The following is a 14,851-nucleotide window of genomic DNA, read 5'->3' as shown; positions in this document are numbered from 1 at the left end:
GGCACTTATTCTCTTTCTACTTTAGTTTTCCCAACTGTCTGGTGAGGGTAAAAATACTACTCTTCTCCTAATGTTGTTTTAAGTTAGTTGACAAGCATTAAGTTTTTGTTATGTACTGGGCACTGTGTCTAAGTGCTGGAAATACAAGCAGAAAGATAGTGGATGCCTGCAAGGAGCTTATTTTTTTATTTTATTTATTTATTTATTTATTTTTTTTGAGTGTCTTTCCCAGGGTTACACAGCTAGGAAGTGTTAAGTGTCTGAGACCAGATTTGAAGTTGGGTCCTCCTGAATTCAGAACTGGTGCTCTGTCCACCACCTAGCTGCCCCCTAAGGAGCTTATGTTTTAAAAGGAAAAAAAATTTTCCCAGAATACAACTGATACAGAAATATATTGTTCATGACTGCATAATCTATACGTCTCTGTTGTTTTTAAGTTGTTTTCAGTCATGTCTGAGTCTTGTCTGAGTCTTCATGACCCCATTTGAGGTTTTCTTGGCAAAGATACTGGAGTAGTTTGCTATTTCCTTCTCCAGCTCATTTGACAGATGAGAAAATTGAGGCAAAGATAGTTAAGTGACCTGCCCTAGGTCACCTAGCTAGTAAATGTCTGAGGTTGGATTTGAACTCAGTTCTTCCTGATTCCAGGCCTGGTGCTTTATTCATTATCCCACCTAGGTTCCCTGTGGTATATATGTGTGGTGTATCCATATATATGTCTATATACATATATATGTATTTTCACATTTTTTGCCTTCTCAATAGGTGAGGGTGAGTAAAGAAAGGAAAAATATAGAACTGAAAATAAAAATACAAAGGAATCAGGAAAAGGCCTTGACACATGGCCATATCATAGGGGGAGACAAAGGTATAAGTTGTTAATAAGGAAAAAATGAGATATTTATAAAGCATCTTGCAAATCATAAAGCATTATGTAGATGCTAGATATATTTTGCAATCTCTGAACTCATTATCTGAAACCATCACTCTGAACTCTGAACTGACTCTCACAGGAAGCCTGAAGTTTAAAAGCAATTGGTTGTATTGGATGATCTCTGAGATCCCTTTGCTACATTAATCCACAGTTTCATGTTCTTATGAGTTGTAACAAAAGGGAGAATGAGGTAAATATAAAGAAAGAAAAGAATTTAAGAGAGAGAGGGAGCACACATAAAAAGACTACAGAGAGAGGGAGAGAAATATGGAGAGAGAGGAAGAGAGACAAAGACAGAGGGAGAGGTCAAATAATGCTTCCTAGAGAAGATGGCATCTGACTCAAATTTGAAAAAAATGAGATCAACAGCAAATGCAAGACAGAGGAAAAAACACGTATCTAAGATGTGGAAAATTGGTTCAAGTATAATCTGAGGTGGAGAGGATGAGTTGGAGATGTTTAGAGTCTAATTTGGTTGAAATACATCTGAAGGGGAAAATCTTGCCCTAAATCGTATAGAATTTGAATCAATTAGGCCCTGCATGAAAGATAGATTAGAGAAGGAATAAAATGAATTCAGAAAAAGCAGTCAGGAAATTATTACAATAATCTAGATGGGGAGATGAGGGCTTACCCTAAAGTGACTTCCGTGGGAATGGAGAAGAGAGATCCCACTCTGTGGAAGCCCCTTTCTCTCTAAGGTTACCAGTGATCTCAATTGATAAATATAATGGTCTTTTCTCATTCCTTCTCCTTCTTGACCTGTCCTCAGCTTTTGAAGCTATTAATATCCTTCCTCCTCCTGCTATTTTCTTCCCTAGCATCCATGATACTATGAATAATCTTTTGATTGTGTCTCCTGGTTCTTTTGCCCTTATTGGAGCTCTACAGGCAGTTGCACAAACTATCTCATATGAGGTATCTCTTGCCATTATTCTCTTATCCATAATACTAATCAATGGATCTTTTACCCTAAAAACCCTCTCAACCACCCAAGAAAACTGATGACTAATTATTACAACATGACCTTTAGCCATAATGTGATATATTTCCACGCTAGCAGAAACTAACCGAGCACCTTTTGACCTAACCGAGGGAGAATCCGAATTAGTCTCAGGCTTCAACGTAGAATACGCAGCCGGCCCCTTTGCTATATTCTTCCTAGCTGAATATGCAAACATTATTGCTATAAACGCCATTACAACAACCCTATTCCTAGGATCTTCCCTTACCATAAATCTAACTCACATTGACTCCATCACCTTTATAATAAAAACATTACTCCTTACTATAGCCTTCCTGTGAGTACGAGCCTCATACCCACGATTCCGTTACGACCAACTTTTTTTACCTGCTGGTTCTGTCTTTCTCCTCAAATAATGAAGGTATCCCAAAAGTCTTGGGGCAGTTTTAACTTCATTAAAGCTTGAAATTTTATTTCAAACTTATTTTATTCCCATTTGAAAGATGAGAAAACTGGGGTAAACAGGGTTAAGTGACTTGTCCAGGATTACATGGCAAGTAATATCTGAAGACTAGATTTGATCTCAATTCTTCCTGACTTCAAGCCTGCTACTCCATCCACTAGTGGCACACTTTTGACTGAAATTCTTTATATCATAGAGCCTTAAAAGTGGGAGGGCTGGGCAGTTACTGATTTTAAGAAAATTATTTAAATTGAGCTTTAATAAATTCCCAACAGTACCAAAACTTTTGGGACATCCTGTATTATATTTACTTATTTATATAAACATTGTATTCCTTAATAAAATGAAAGTTCCTTGAAGGCAGGTTTTAAAAGGCCCAGGATGACACTCTAACCAAGGTGTTATGTGAACTTAATGTATCTGATCCAGAGACTGAGACCCAGGACTGCTCCCTAATCCTGGCTCAATCTGAAGTAAATCCAAGCTGCCTGATCTTGGTTTTGGATTCTTGTTTTTCTATGTCCAGGATCTAGTACAATGCTTTCTACATAAGAGGAGTGTTCTCTCTCTGTCTCTGTCTGTCTCTCTTTCCCTGTCTTTCTCTGTCTCTCTCTCTTTCTCTCAGATATATGTATATACATACATATATATATATATACATACATACATACATATATATATATATATATATATATATATATATAATTTGTTAAGGTCAATTGAAGAGTAGGTTGATACTATATTGTAAAGGGCTTTGAATGCCAGTTTGAGAAACTCAAGAGTATTATTTATTCATGGAATAATGAAGAGATATTGGGGATCTAGAACAAGGTAGTAGCATGATCAGAATTAAGCATCATGATTAAATTTTATTTTATTTTCAAATGACTATGCCTCTCTCTTTTCCACCTCCTTCTATTGATATCCTTTACTGGGAAAGCAAAAAAAAAAGAAAACTGTTACAAAAACCTATAGGCAAGAAATACAGATTCTCATTCCCGCCCCTCCCAATATGTATCAATAGGCACTCTGAGCCCATTACCTCCCTATCAGCCGCAGAGCAGCATGAGCCCTCTGGAATTGGGTTGATTAGAATTCCTAAATGTTTCAAAGTTGTTTGCCTGGATAGTCTGCTTGTTACTGTATAAATTGTTCTAGGAAAATTATTTGAACAGTGGTTTAAGAGATGAATTAGAGAGCAGAGAAATCAGCTATTGCAAAAAGTGCCAGAAAAAACTGATGAGAAATTGAATCAGGGTGCCTGGCACATAGTAGGTGCTTATTTAATATATATTGGCTGACTTTCTCCTTACCAGCATTTCTTTCAGGGGGTCTTCCCTAGAGATCATTGGACACATGCCAGGTGACATGTGTAGGGAACCCACATTCTTGTACATTTTTCAGGAGTGGAGATACCAGCAGTGGCTTAAATCAAGTACCTGCCTTAAGCCTCTGGGATATAAAGGAATTTGGCCAGGGAGCACAATGGATAGTACCAGACTTGGAGTCAAGAAGACCTGAGTTAAAATCTATCTTTCCTGAGATATTTATGAGCTATGTGATCCTGGGCAAGTCACTCAATTCACTCAATTCCTGCTTGCCACAGTTTTCTCATCTGTAAAATAGGGATAATAGTAACACTTACCTTCCAGAATGGTTGTGAGGATATTTGTCAGTGCTTGGCAGTATCTAGCACATAAGTGCTCTATAAATGCTAGCAGTTTGTTATTATTGACTAGCTCTGAGTTAGAAGTCAGGTGTCTTCATGTGTGACTTTGCTCAAGTTACTTACCTCTCTGGATTTTGTCTTTAGCTTTTATTTAGCTTATGGAAGAACTGGTTTCTTAGAGGAAACCTTCCTAGAGATCCTAAGGAGTAGGGGTGGGGAGGAGGGAAGAGATCTGTTTCTTACACCTGCCCACCCAGGATCTGTTTGTTAAACAAGTGATGTGGAATGAACTTACAGTCAGAGGACATGGATTCAAATCCCACTTCTGCGCATGAAGATCAGTGTCATCTGGAGGCATTAGTTTGTTTATCTGAAGTTGAGGTGGGAGTGGGTTTGGACTGAGTCCCAGCTAAAGGTTTCCTTCTGGCTCTCAATTTCTAAGCCCATTCTACCCAATGACAAACCTCCTGCGGGTTTTTCCCAGGATGCTTTCTAGAAGTTGGCAAGCCTTCCTCTTCTGGCACAATCCACCACTAGGTTGTTTTCCCTCAGCCTCCCCTGACACCCAATCGAAAGGAGAGAATGGAGGCTGTGCCTGACCTTGACCTTGCTGTGTGCTGTAGCCAAGGCCTCTGGTGTTATGCAAAAGCAGTAGGAAAATACCCAGGCTCCAATTCCCAAAAGGGAGGAGCCCTTAGTGCCCAGCCCCCACTTGCTCTCACTCTGTGGAAGAGGAGGAGCAGCAAAAGGAGGAGGAGGAGGAGGAGGAAGAAGAAGGGGAGGAGGAGGAACAGCAGCAGCAGACACAGACGGGAAGCTTTCTTCTCCACCCCAGCTCAGTCCCAGCAGGAAAGTAGCCAGAGCTGCTTTGGCATTTCCTCCTCCCCCGACCGGACAGAGGAGAGAGCCCCGGTTTCGGTTCCTTTCCTGTGCAGGGGAGGCAAGGAACCCATTCTGGACACAGACTTGGCTTAAAGCAACTCCAGAAGGTGGAGGGAAAGGGGATGTGGCTGTCTGCAGCTGCTGCCATTGCCAAAGCCACTCCGACTTGTAATTACATCTGTGTTAACGATGGATGGATGGGAAGATAGATATGTGGATGGATAGTTAAATGCCTAGATGGATACATACATACATGTAGAATAGATAGATAAGTAGATACATGAGTGGATACATGCATGGATAGATGATACATGTATGGATAGACAGATAAACAGTTATATGGATGATACATACATACATGGACAAACTGGCAAATAGATACATGGATGATATGGATACATATATACATGAATAGATAGATATGGCTGAATATGTACATGGATGCTTGGATAGACACGGATATATAGATAAATGAATGGATGGTAAGATATATATGGATGGATAAACAGAAAGATACATTGGTGGATAGATATATGCATGGAGCATGGATGGATAAATGATAGAGCATTTATTAAGTTCATACTATGGCACTGTGCTAAGCACTAGGAACATATATATAAGTACACACATGTTTATTATATATAAATATATGTACGATACATGTACATTATGTGTGTATACACGTACAAGCACAGAGTAGTACTTGGATTCAAGGAGCTTACATTCTAATAGAGAAAAACTACACAAGAAGGACACATAACAAGTAAGGGGTAAAGCCCACTGGCTCATGGGGGCAAAGTGGAAAAGCAGTAGGGAGGATTCATGAGCTGAGTAGGAGAATTGATGACCAGTTCTTCACCCAGACCCCATTCCCCTCCAGAGAGGGAACCTTATGGAAAGAGCAACTCTGAGGTAGCATATTCCAGTGGATAGAGCACTAGATTTGAAGTTGAGGAAGGTCTATCTTCAAATCATCCTTCTGTTACCTGTGTGATCCTGGGCATGTCACTTAACTTATTTGGATTTTGATTTCCATTTTCTGCAAAATAGGATTTGATTGAGATTACTTTCAGTTCTAGATCTGTGATTTCTTCTTGTTCTGCATCTCTAATTCTGTCTGTGGCTATTTTTTTTCTCTGTGCATTATAATCTCTTTGAGGGCAGGAATTGTTACAGTTTCTGCCTTTATTTCTTCAGTGCTGGGTCAAACATTCAGTAGCTATTCAATAAATACTGTTGAATCGTTTGGTCTTTTTTTTTTTTTCTTATATCCTTTGTCCCTAATCTTGTATTTACTGTAACATTATAATAAATTATCTTTTTTGGAAAGTGCTCTTTCTTTAAGCATTAAAATCCTTAACTGTGCATGTGGGTGATCTCCAGAGGACAGGGTTTCATTGTTGTCCATTGCCATCCTTGCTGACCTTCTGGTAAGCAAGGTTCTAGTGTCTAGTAACACAATACCTTATCCAAGTCATTTATGAGGTTTAAAACACAAAGTCATTGGAAGTGTTTTCTCATCTGTGAGTTACAACCCTTCTCATAAGCTGGAGATTTGGTTCACTTTATAGAAAGTAACTAGAGTAGTTGCTTGAGAATAGGGGTGTAACTTATGTGGGATTATGTCATGTGCACTGAATGCCTGGATCCTGTTCCCAAAACACACACACACACACACACACACACACACACACACACACACACACACACACACTTGCTATGTAGGAGACAGAGACAATGTTTTACTATCTTTTTTTAGTGACCAGGAGTTTAGTCTTGCAATTTTTTGGTCCAACTTCCTTCCTTAGTTATTTTATTGTCCTCTTGATATCTTGTTATCCAGGAAGATTTTAAGAAGGCCCAGGGTGACGATCTAACCAAGGTGGTATGTGAGCGTAAGGTGTCTGATCCAGAGGCTGAAACCCATGGCTGCTCACTAATTCTGGCTCAATCTGAAGTAAATCCAAGCTGCCTGATCTTGGTTCTGGATTCAAAAGGTGGTGAGTGATGAGCCTGTTTGGCACTCAGGCAGCTGGGAGGTATGGGAGGCAAGGGTGACTCTGGGAGTGGGTGGGCATTGGACTAGGCAGCTCCCCAGTGCTTAAGAGAGGGACTCTCTTTGCCTAACTTTCATGAGGCCAGAGAGACTGGGACACGAAACTCTCCTAAAATGGAATAGTAGGGCAGAGGAGGCGTGGAAGAGGGTAAACCAGGACAGGTTCTCAAATGTACTAATTTCTGTTCCTAATTCCAGATGTTTCTCACATGCTTCAAGTCATGAATAAGCACAAATCTAATCTGGAAAAGGTAAGGCCTTTGAGGTGATCTTTGAATTCTGGGTCTTAAGACTTTTGTTGGCAGAAAGGAATGACTTTTCTGGAACCTTCTCCCACTTTCCCCTACCTTTTCCCTGGTCAGGGAAAGTTTGCTCTTCTCGTGAATAATTTTCATCAAGGATCCCAATCCTCCTCTGAATCTGAGCCAAATTGCAGCTACTCTGTTAGGAGTGGAATTAGAGGCTGCCACTGAGAGTTGGATCTATGGGAGGATCTGAAAAAGAAAGCCCAGAAGGCCAGACCAAAGGGGCTTAGGAAAACTCCAGAGGAAGCAGGAACAGGAGAGAAGGGAAGAGGCCATAAGCAAGTCTAATAAAAACAATGACTTATATTTTCATGTGGTTATAAAATGTTTCGACATCCATTCTCATTGACTTCTTTGGTGGAATATGTAGATTGTGGAAGTGATAAGGTGAAGAAAGGATCTCAGAACTCCTGTAGGCCAACCCCAAAATAAATTTAATAAGTGAGTCTTAGAGAAATGAATCAATTTACCTAAAGGACCCATAAGGGACGAGGGGTAGTATAATGGGTAGAGTGCCAGACCTGGAATCAGGAAGACTCCTTCTCCTGAGTTCAAATCTGACCTTAGATACTTACTAGCTCTGTGACCCTGGGCAAGTCACTTATCCCTGTTTTGCCTCAATTTCCTCATCTGTCAAATGAGGAGTGCAGACTCTATGGTTTCTCCCAACTTTAGCTCTATGAGTGAAGTGAAATTATAGTTTAACTCCAATGTTCTTTTCTATATGATGAGCCAGAAGGTATAATAGATTTTACTGTTGAGGAAACTTATTCTATCAATCAAGATATGTCAGTGAGTTATTCATCAGGCATTTAGAAGCAGCTGCTATGTGCCAGCCATTGTACTAGGGGCTGAGGACACAAAAGAGACAAAGCCATGACCCTTAAAGAGCTCACATTTGAATGTGGGAAACAGCATGCTAACAGTCACAGGATATACAAGATCTGTACCATGTAAATCAAAGATAATATCAGAGAGTACTCTATAAGTTGTAGTCTGAAAGAGTTGGAAAGGTCCAGGTGATTTGTTAAGGGCTATTTAGACAAGCTCTTTTGATTTATCCACTAGATCACAATGCCCCTCAGTACAAAGTTATCCCCATTTTGTAGATGAGGAAACTGAGAACAAGGAGAGACTAACCCTGAAGTTACGATTGGTAACATAGGTAAATGACAGAGGTGGAATTTGAATCCAGGTTACTGGAGTTCAGATCTTCTCAAAGTAGCAAGTGGGAGTGTTCTCATCCTTGATGCATTTATCCCTTTCTCTCTGGCACATATACAGCTTTGCCCCTGGATCTGCTCTTTTTATTTCCAAGAGCGCACACACTCACTCATACCTACTCACCTCACTCATACCTACTCACCCATACTCACATTCACTCACATATAAACACATGCTCAGAGGAGCATTTCAAGTTGATTTTTATTTGAATGTTATAACTTGGAAAAAAAATCCTTATATTTACCCCACAGTCCAGAGTCAGCCTCCCTCGTACCCATGATTCACAGCCTTGACTTGGTTTCCAAAAAATAGGAAGAAAAGAACTTGGTTTCTCCAATAAGAGTCTTTATTCTTTTCTCATCACTGGCTTCCTAGAATGACAGGTCTTTGTCTATATCCTCATTGCTCCTAGTTAGGGATCCAGGACTTCCAGGAGCAAGACATTCGGAGTCACCAAAGCTATTCCCGAAAAACCCTGATTGCCTTGGTCACCTCAGGTCTTCTGTTGGCAGCTCTGGGCACGGCTGGCTACTTCCTCATGAACCGTCGGAGCTGGAGCCCTGCAGGAGAGAGACTGGTCAGTTCTGGGAGTTGGTGGGGACACCAGGTTCTTTAAGAGAGTATCAGAAATTTTGAAGTCAGTCATAGAATGATCATAACATAGCTATAATGTCAGAGTGACCTTTGAAGTTCACATAGCCTAATCCTATCATTGTAAAGATCAGGGAAATATGAGACCTAGTAGGAAAATAGGAAAACTTCCCCACTAGAAATAACAGACTTTCCTTGGCTCTCCTCTTCCATATACATCCAACTTTAACATAGCAGCAGGTGGTGACTTATGGGAGAGAGAGGGTCCTTTACTCACTGGAGTTCAGCTTGTGAAGGAAAACCTCTGTCTTTAGTGGCCAGAAATTAATGCTAAGGACTTGCATTCATTATTGCCTAGGGTAGAAAAACTATAGAGTTTGGGGTATGTGTGGTGGTGGTAGGGAAAGGATAGGAGTCTTTTTTTAATTTAATTTTATAATTATAAATTTTTTGACAGTATATATGCATGAGTAATTTTTTTAATAACATTATCTCTTGTATTCATTTTTCCAAATTTTCCCCTCCCTCCCTCTACTCCCTCCCCTAGATGACAGGCAATCCCATACATTTTACATGTCTTACAGTATAACCTAGACACAATATATGTGTGTCTTGTTGCACATTAAGTATTGGATTCCGAAGGTATAAGTAACCTGGGTAGATAGACAGTAGTGCTCACAGTTTACATTCATTTCTCAGTGTTCCTTCTCTGGGTATGATTATTTCTGTCCATCATTGATCAGCTGGAAGTGAGTTGGATCTTCTTTATGTTGAAGATATTCACTTCCATCAGAATATAAGGATAGGAGTCTTTAAAAGCATCCAAACTTATTTATAAAGCTATTCTATTCTGGAAGATACCACTAGGTCCCTTCTTTTGCCCCATAGGTGAGTAGTGAATGTAGCAGCCAACCTGAACTTCTTTGGTCAGAAAGAGGTTAGGGCTGGAAGAGGAGAGAAGAGAGGGAAAGCTGTGGGCTTCCCATTGGGAAGCTCTATTTACTGGCCTGGCATCCTGATAAGCTTAGCCATGCCAGGAATATGCTCTGGCCAAAGGGGACCACCCAAGTCAACTCTCCCCACCAGGCCAACCTCTTTTCATAATGACATGGTTTGGTGCCTTTCTCCTTTGTCCCCAGGAGCTGGAACCCTGACCTGTTCTTCAGGAAGAATGGAGTCTTCAAATACAGATGTCACCCCGTCCTCCTCCCCTCCTCTTGTTGTCTCTCTTGGGACCCACACCAATTGATCCCATATTTTCCTGTTTCAGTAATGCTCCCTTTATTTATATACCGTCTAGGGAGAAGACCCCTATTACACAGAGAACGGTGGAGGCCAGGGCTATGGTGCAAGCTCTGGGGCCAGCCTTGATTCACAGGAAAAGGCCACTCAGAACCGAGGGGCCCAAGAGAATGGGACCAGCCAGGCTACATCCAGCAACGGCCACTCCTCAAGACAGCATGTGGTGGCTGATACCGAACTGTGATGCACCAGGGAAGGATGGAGCTAGTGGGGCCAAGGGAAAGATCCTCCTCTCCAGCACTTGATGGCCTCTCCCCACCCTTATTTCCCTGCTGACCATGTAGCACCCCACTTCCCAGATTGTCCTTCCCTTTATCGTTGTCCCTCTCTCACCACACATACTTTTCTTGTGCCCTAAGTTGGACTGGGGGGAGAAAACTTTCTTATTACCCGATGCCCAGTTCAGATGCCTGTTTTGATTGTACAGAGTGCCTACTTGGGGACCCCAACTCTCTTACCTTGGTCTGTTTGGGACCAGGGTGTGACAAGAAAGAGCCAAGGCTCCAGAGCCCATATACAGGATTCTATAAATAGGGGTCGGGCTCCTGGGGCATGAGCCAAGCTCCAGATAAATTTCTTCCTACTCGACCAGAGAGTTAGTTATCTCTACCACATTTGTCTTCCCACCTCTACCTCTATCCCAGACCCCACTCTTCTATTGCTAATTCCTAGAAAGAGAGGAAAAGTTGGAGCTGTCAGTGCTTCTGTGGAGGATGCCCATTATTCAGGGCTATTCCTTCTATTTTTTTTTCCTTTCCTGTAAGGAAGCCACATTAACCACTTTTTGTCCTTCCTCCCTATATAACAAGACTAAAACACCTTATTTTCCCCAATCACTTCCCTCTATCCTCCTTCAAAGCAGAATTGGCTGTCCCTTCCTTTCCTCTTAAGCCCAAGATAATAGCCAGTTCCCCTGCAAGCAAATATGCCCATGGGCAACTGTGAATTGGGGATTACAACTAACCAGATTCCTATATTTTTGTGTGTGTGTGCCCATGCATTTGTAGGTATGTAGACTGGTATGTAGGGGCATACCAGTAATAGCAAATTGTACTTAATCTTGGCTTCCTCTGGGTAAAGTGGGATGGGGGGAATGGAGACCACAAGCCTTTTCTTCCCGGGGAACAGGGGAAGCTTTTACTAATTTCTGTTGCTTCTGGCTTCCCTAAGAAAATGGCCAAATGAGGCTTGGGAAGGCAAAAAAAAGACAACATTGCTGACTGTCTCAGTCTTGACCTCTCACCTCTAACTCCTAGCCCTTCCATCCTTGCCAAGATCCTTATATCTCTAGCTCTTTCAGCCCTCTTTGTTCACTACCAGGAGTCATCCTCTTGGGAGAAAAGGATAGAATAGTTTTGGGGAGGGAGGAAGCAGGAGTCCCTGTGATCAACAACCTTTAGAAGCATCACTTTCCAGAGGTTGAGAAGAGGGCTGTAGTTTTGGGGGTTTTTTCCACTTTGAAAAAAAATGTTTGTAAATACTGTAATTAAAGCGATAGTAAAACGGGTATGTTTCTATTGATGCTGTCTAGACTTGTTATTCAGTAAGCATTTAGTTAGCATTTATTTTACTAGGTTTGAGGAACTAAACACTTGAAAATAAAAAGGTAAAAACACGATCCCTGCCTTCAAGGAGTTTACATTCTAATGGGGGAAGATAAGCAAAAACCATACCTGAGATAATGACTGCCTTACCTGGTTGCTGGAAGGGGGAACCTCTGTTTGGGAAGGATTGTTTGTAGAGTATACCATCCCAAAGGCCAATGAGTCTCTGCTACCTCCATTTGTCAACACTGAGGGAAAAATCTAACTCCAAGGGGGTGTTTTAGGAGGGCCATTTCTTCAGGACAGTAGGTATAGGGTCAACCTGGAGGGAGGTGCTGCTTCTACAAGATCCTGAAAAATTCTAAGGGGGAAAAAGGAGAAGGAGATATTTTAAGTTTCCTTCCAAAAGAAAAATGGAAGCATCCAACATTGAAGGCATATATTATTGGTCTTGGCAAAATAATGAGCTATGAGTATAAGAATGACCAATACAATAGGAATTTTGGAGGGGTGTGGGAATTTCATTAGACCTAGCCCATTACAGAGGTCTGTTCTATGAGTTCTGGATCTATTTTCTGTACAGCTCCCTAGATAGGCAGGTCTTTTAATATCTAAATAAGAATATAAAGGGAGGGAATAATAAAAAGGCTTTGTCCCTTTTCTACCATCTATGAAATGGGAAATTTTAAATAACTACTATTCACCTCAGGATGGCAATAAACCAAAGGCACTAAAGAAATGTGAATTATCATCCCTGGCTGTCCTTTCAGGACCCTCTGGTTTTAGGAACTAGAGAACCTAGTTATATTCGAGAAGCTTACTTTCCAGATATCCTACCACCTGTTAAGAAGTTCTCTTTCACCCACAACTTTAGGAGAATAAATGTAAATGAAACCCCATATACCCTCTTTCCCACTCTCAGATTTTCTTTAGCTTTCTCTGGCCTTAGAAAGCCAAGAGGGCATAATGTTGGTCCAGGCTGCACAATTCAGTAACTCCAGGAAACTTACAGGGTGTGTAAATAGTGACAAGAACTATCAGGGCCAAAGGAAGGTCAGATCCTAGCCATCCTTATCTGGCCTGGACCAGGCCTTCCCTCTCCAATAGCTTCCTAAACCTCGCCCCTCCCAATCCTTTTATCCTTGGGTTTTTCCTGACCTCATATTCAGCATCTGTGTTCCCTGAGACTCTATTGGAGGAAAGGAAATCTCTGTTGGAAAAATCCAAAGAAAAGTATCCTGTGTTGAGGCAGAACAGGGAGAGAGCCTAGGATGCTCAAAAAGGGAAGATGGGTTTTTGTAACTAGCTAGTTCTGTGAAGGTTGGGAATGAATTGTGGTAACTTCTTTAAAAATATGGGGAGGGGGATAGGGGTGCCATTATCAATAAACTATATTTCCTGGGGACAGATAATTTGATTTTTGTCTCTGGATCTCCAGAAGCTGGTACAGTGCTTGATTGGAGACAATGTTTGGGGGAGAAGTTAGGAGAGGGGATCAGTTCACTGTGATAGCTGGGAAGTCAGGTCCCCTTCTCTGATACCCCAGGGAGGTCCCACCCTGGAGGAGCTAGTTAAATAGCAATGTGACACTTGCCCCACCTACTGGTCTTTAAGAGTTCATGCTGTTTGGCCCCGTCCAAAGCTTTCCATAAAGCCATGGGAACAGGGGAACAGCAGCGGAGGATTTCATAGCAGTTTAGCTGGAAGGGGCCTTCGAGGTTAGCTTGGAGAAATCCTTCCAAAAGTATCTATGTTCTGGGCTCCTCTTCCTTTTGTCCTATTTTCCCTTTAGCAAAAACTTGTGGCCCTTAGCCAGCTTTGGAGATTCTTTGCAGGGCTGATTATGGGGGAAATGCAAAGGTGGGGAGGAGAAGTATTGAATTACCTCTGCAGTTTTGCCTCTAGGACATTCTGGTCAAAAGCCTTGTTCTTGGTGATTTATAACCGGGCCTTCTTAGGATCATAGAATGTTCAAGCTGGAAAGAGGCTTGGAGAAGATGTTGGGCAACCCCCCTCATTTTGCAGCCTTGCTCAAGGTCAACTAGGTAGCGAGAACTAGAGCCAGAATTCAAACCCGAGTTGTCTGATTACAAACCCGGTGTTCTTGCTGTAGTGTTGTGAAATATCTCCTTGTGAGGGCTTGTCCATCAGTCATTGCAATGATTAGGAGCCCTGGGCTTGGGGAGAGGGGAAAGGAACCCCCAGTGTGCAACAACAAAGTGAAATAAAAAGCCTAATTTGATCTTATGCTACATGAAGAGGAGAATGGAGAAAGGGTAATTTATTGTGTACCTACTGTGTTCAAGCCACTATGCCAGGCTTGGGTGGGGGTATCATCCACTAAAGATGAATAAGACATGATTTCTTTTCTCAAGGGGATGTGCCATCTAGCCAAAAAGAATTAGATATAGACAATTGTAGCTACAATACAAAGCAGTATTTCATGGCTTGGTATAAAAGGTGTTACAAATTTCAGAGAGAGAAAGAAGTCACTCCTGGATGGGAGCCAGATGTAGGAGCAATTAGGGAAGACTTCATGGAGAATGTGGTATTAGAGTTAAGCCTTAAATAAGGAGGATTTTGACAGGCAGAAATGGGATGAGGGCATCCAAGAAAAAAAAGCATGGGTAAAGGGAGCCAAGGATGATAAAGACACATTTAGTTGGCATATGGAAAATGTGTTAGAGAGTGGTAGAAGATCAAGTTGGAAAGATAGATCTGAGGGCCTTGAATGATGCAATTAGAAGTTACTGTTTAGGAACCATTCAAGATTTTTGAACTAAGGAGAGATAGGATCAAAGTACCCAAAAGACTAATTTACCCATTAGGTCATTCAGTAAGGAAAAGTCATTGGAGGATATTGGACAAAGAAGAGATTGGAGGAGGGGGATCAGATAGGAATCTAGGTGGCAAGTGA

At 41.4% G+C, this 14,851-nt stretch overlaps 1 protein-coding gene across 1 annotated transcript in view; it reads left to right on the top strand.

The window, feature by feature from the left end:
- The window catches only part of CD34 (CD34 molecule), a 34,510-nt gene extending 22,502 nt beyond the window's left edge, over nt 1-12,008 (top strand). Inside the window, exons 5-8 of the mRNA XM_074309059.1 lie at nt 6,756-6,912; nt 7,167-7,219; nt 8,910-9,074; nt 10,389-12,008. Of these exons, the coding sequence (XP_074165160.1) occupies nt 6,756-6,912; nt 7,167-7,219; nt 8,910-9,074; nt 10,389-10,574 (561 nt within the window). The 3' untranslated portion in view covers nt 10,575-12,008. The remainder of the gene's footprint in view (nt 1-6,755; nt 6,913-7,166; nt 7,220-8,909; nt 9,075-10,388) is intronic.
- Nucleotides 12,009-14,851: the final 2,843 nt, after the last annotated feature.

The sequence above is a fragment of the Sminthopsis crassicaudata genome, chromosome 4, assembly GCF_048593235.1.
Source record: "Sminthopsis crassicaudata isolate SCR6 chromosome 4, ASM4859323v1, whole genome shotgun sequence".
Lineage (NCBI taxonomy): Eukaryota > Metazoa > Chordata > Mammalia > Dasyuromorphia > Dasyuridae > Sminthopsis > Sminthopsis crassicaudata.
This window is presented reverse-complemented; position numbering and strand designations above follow the sequence as displayed.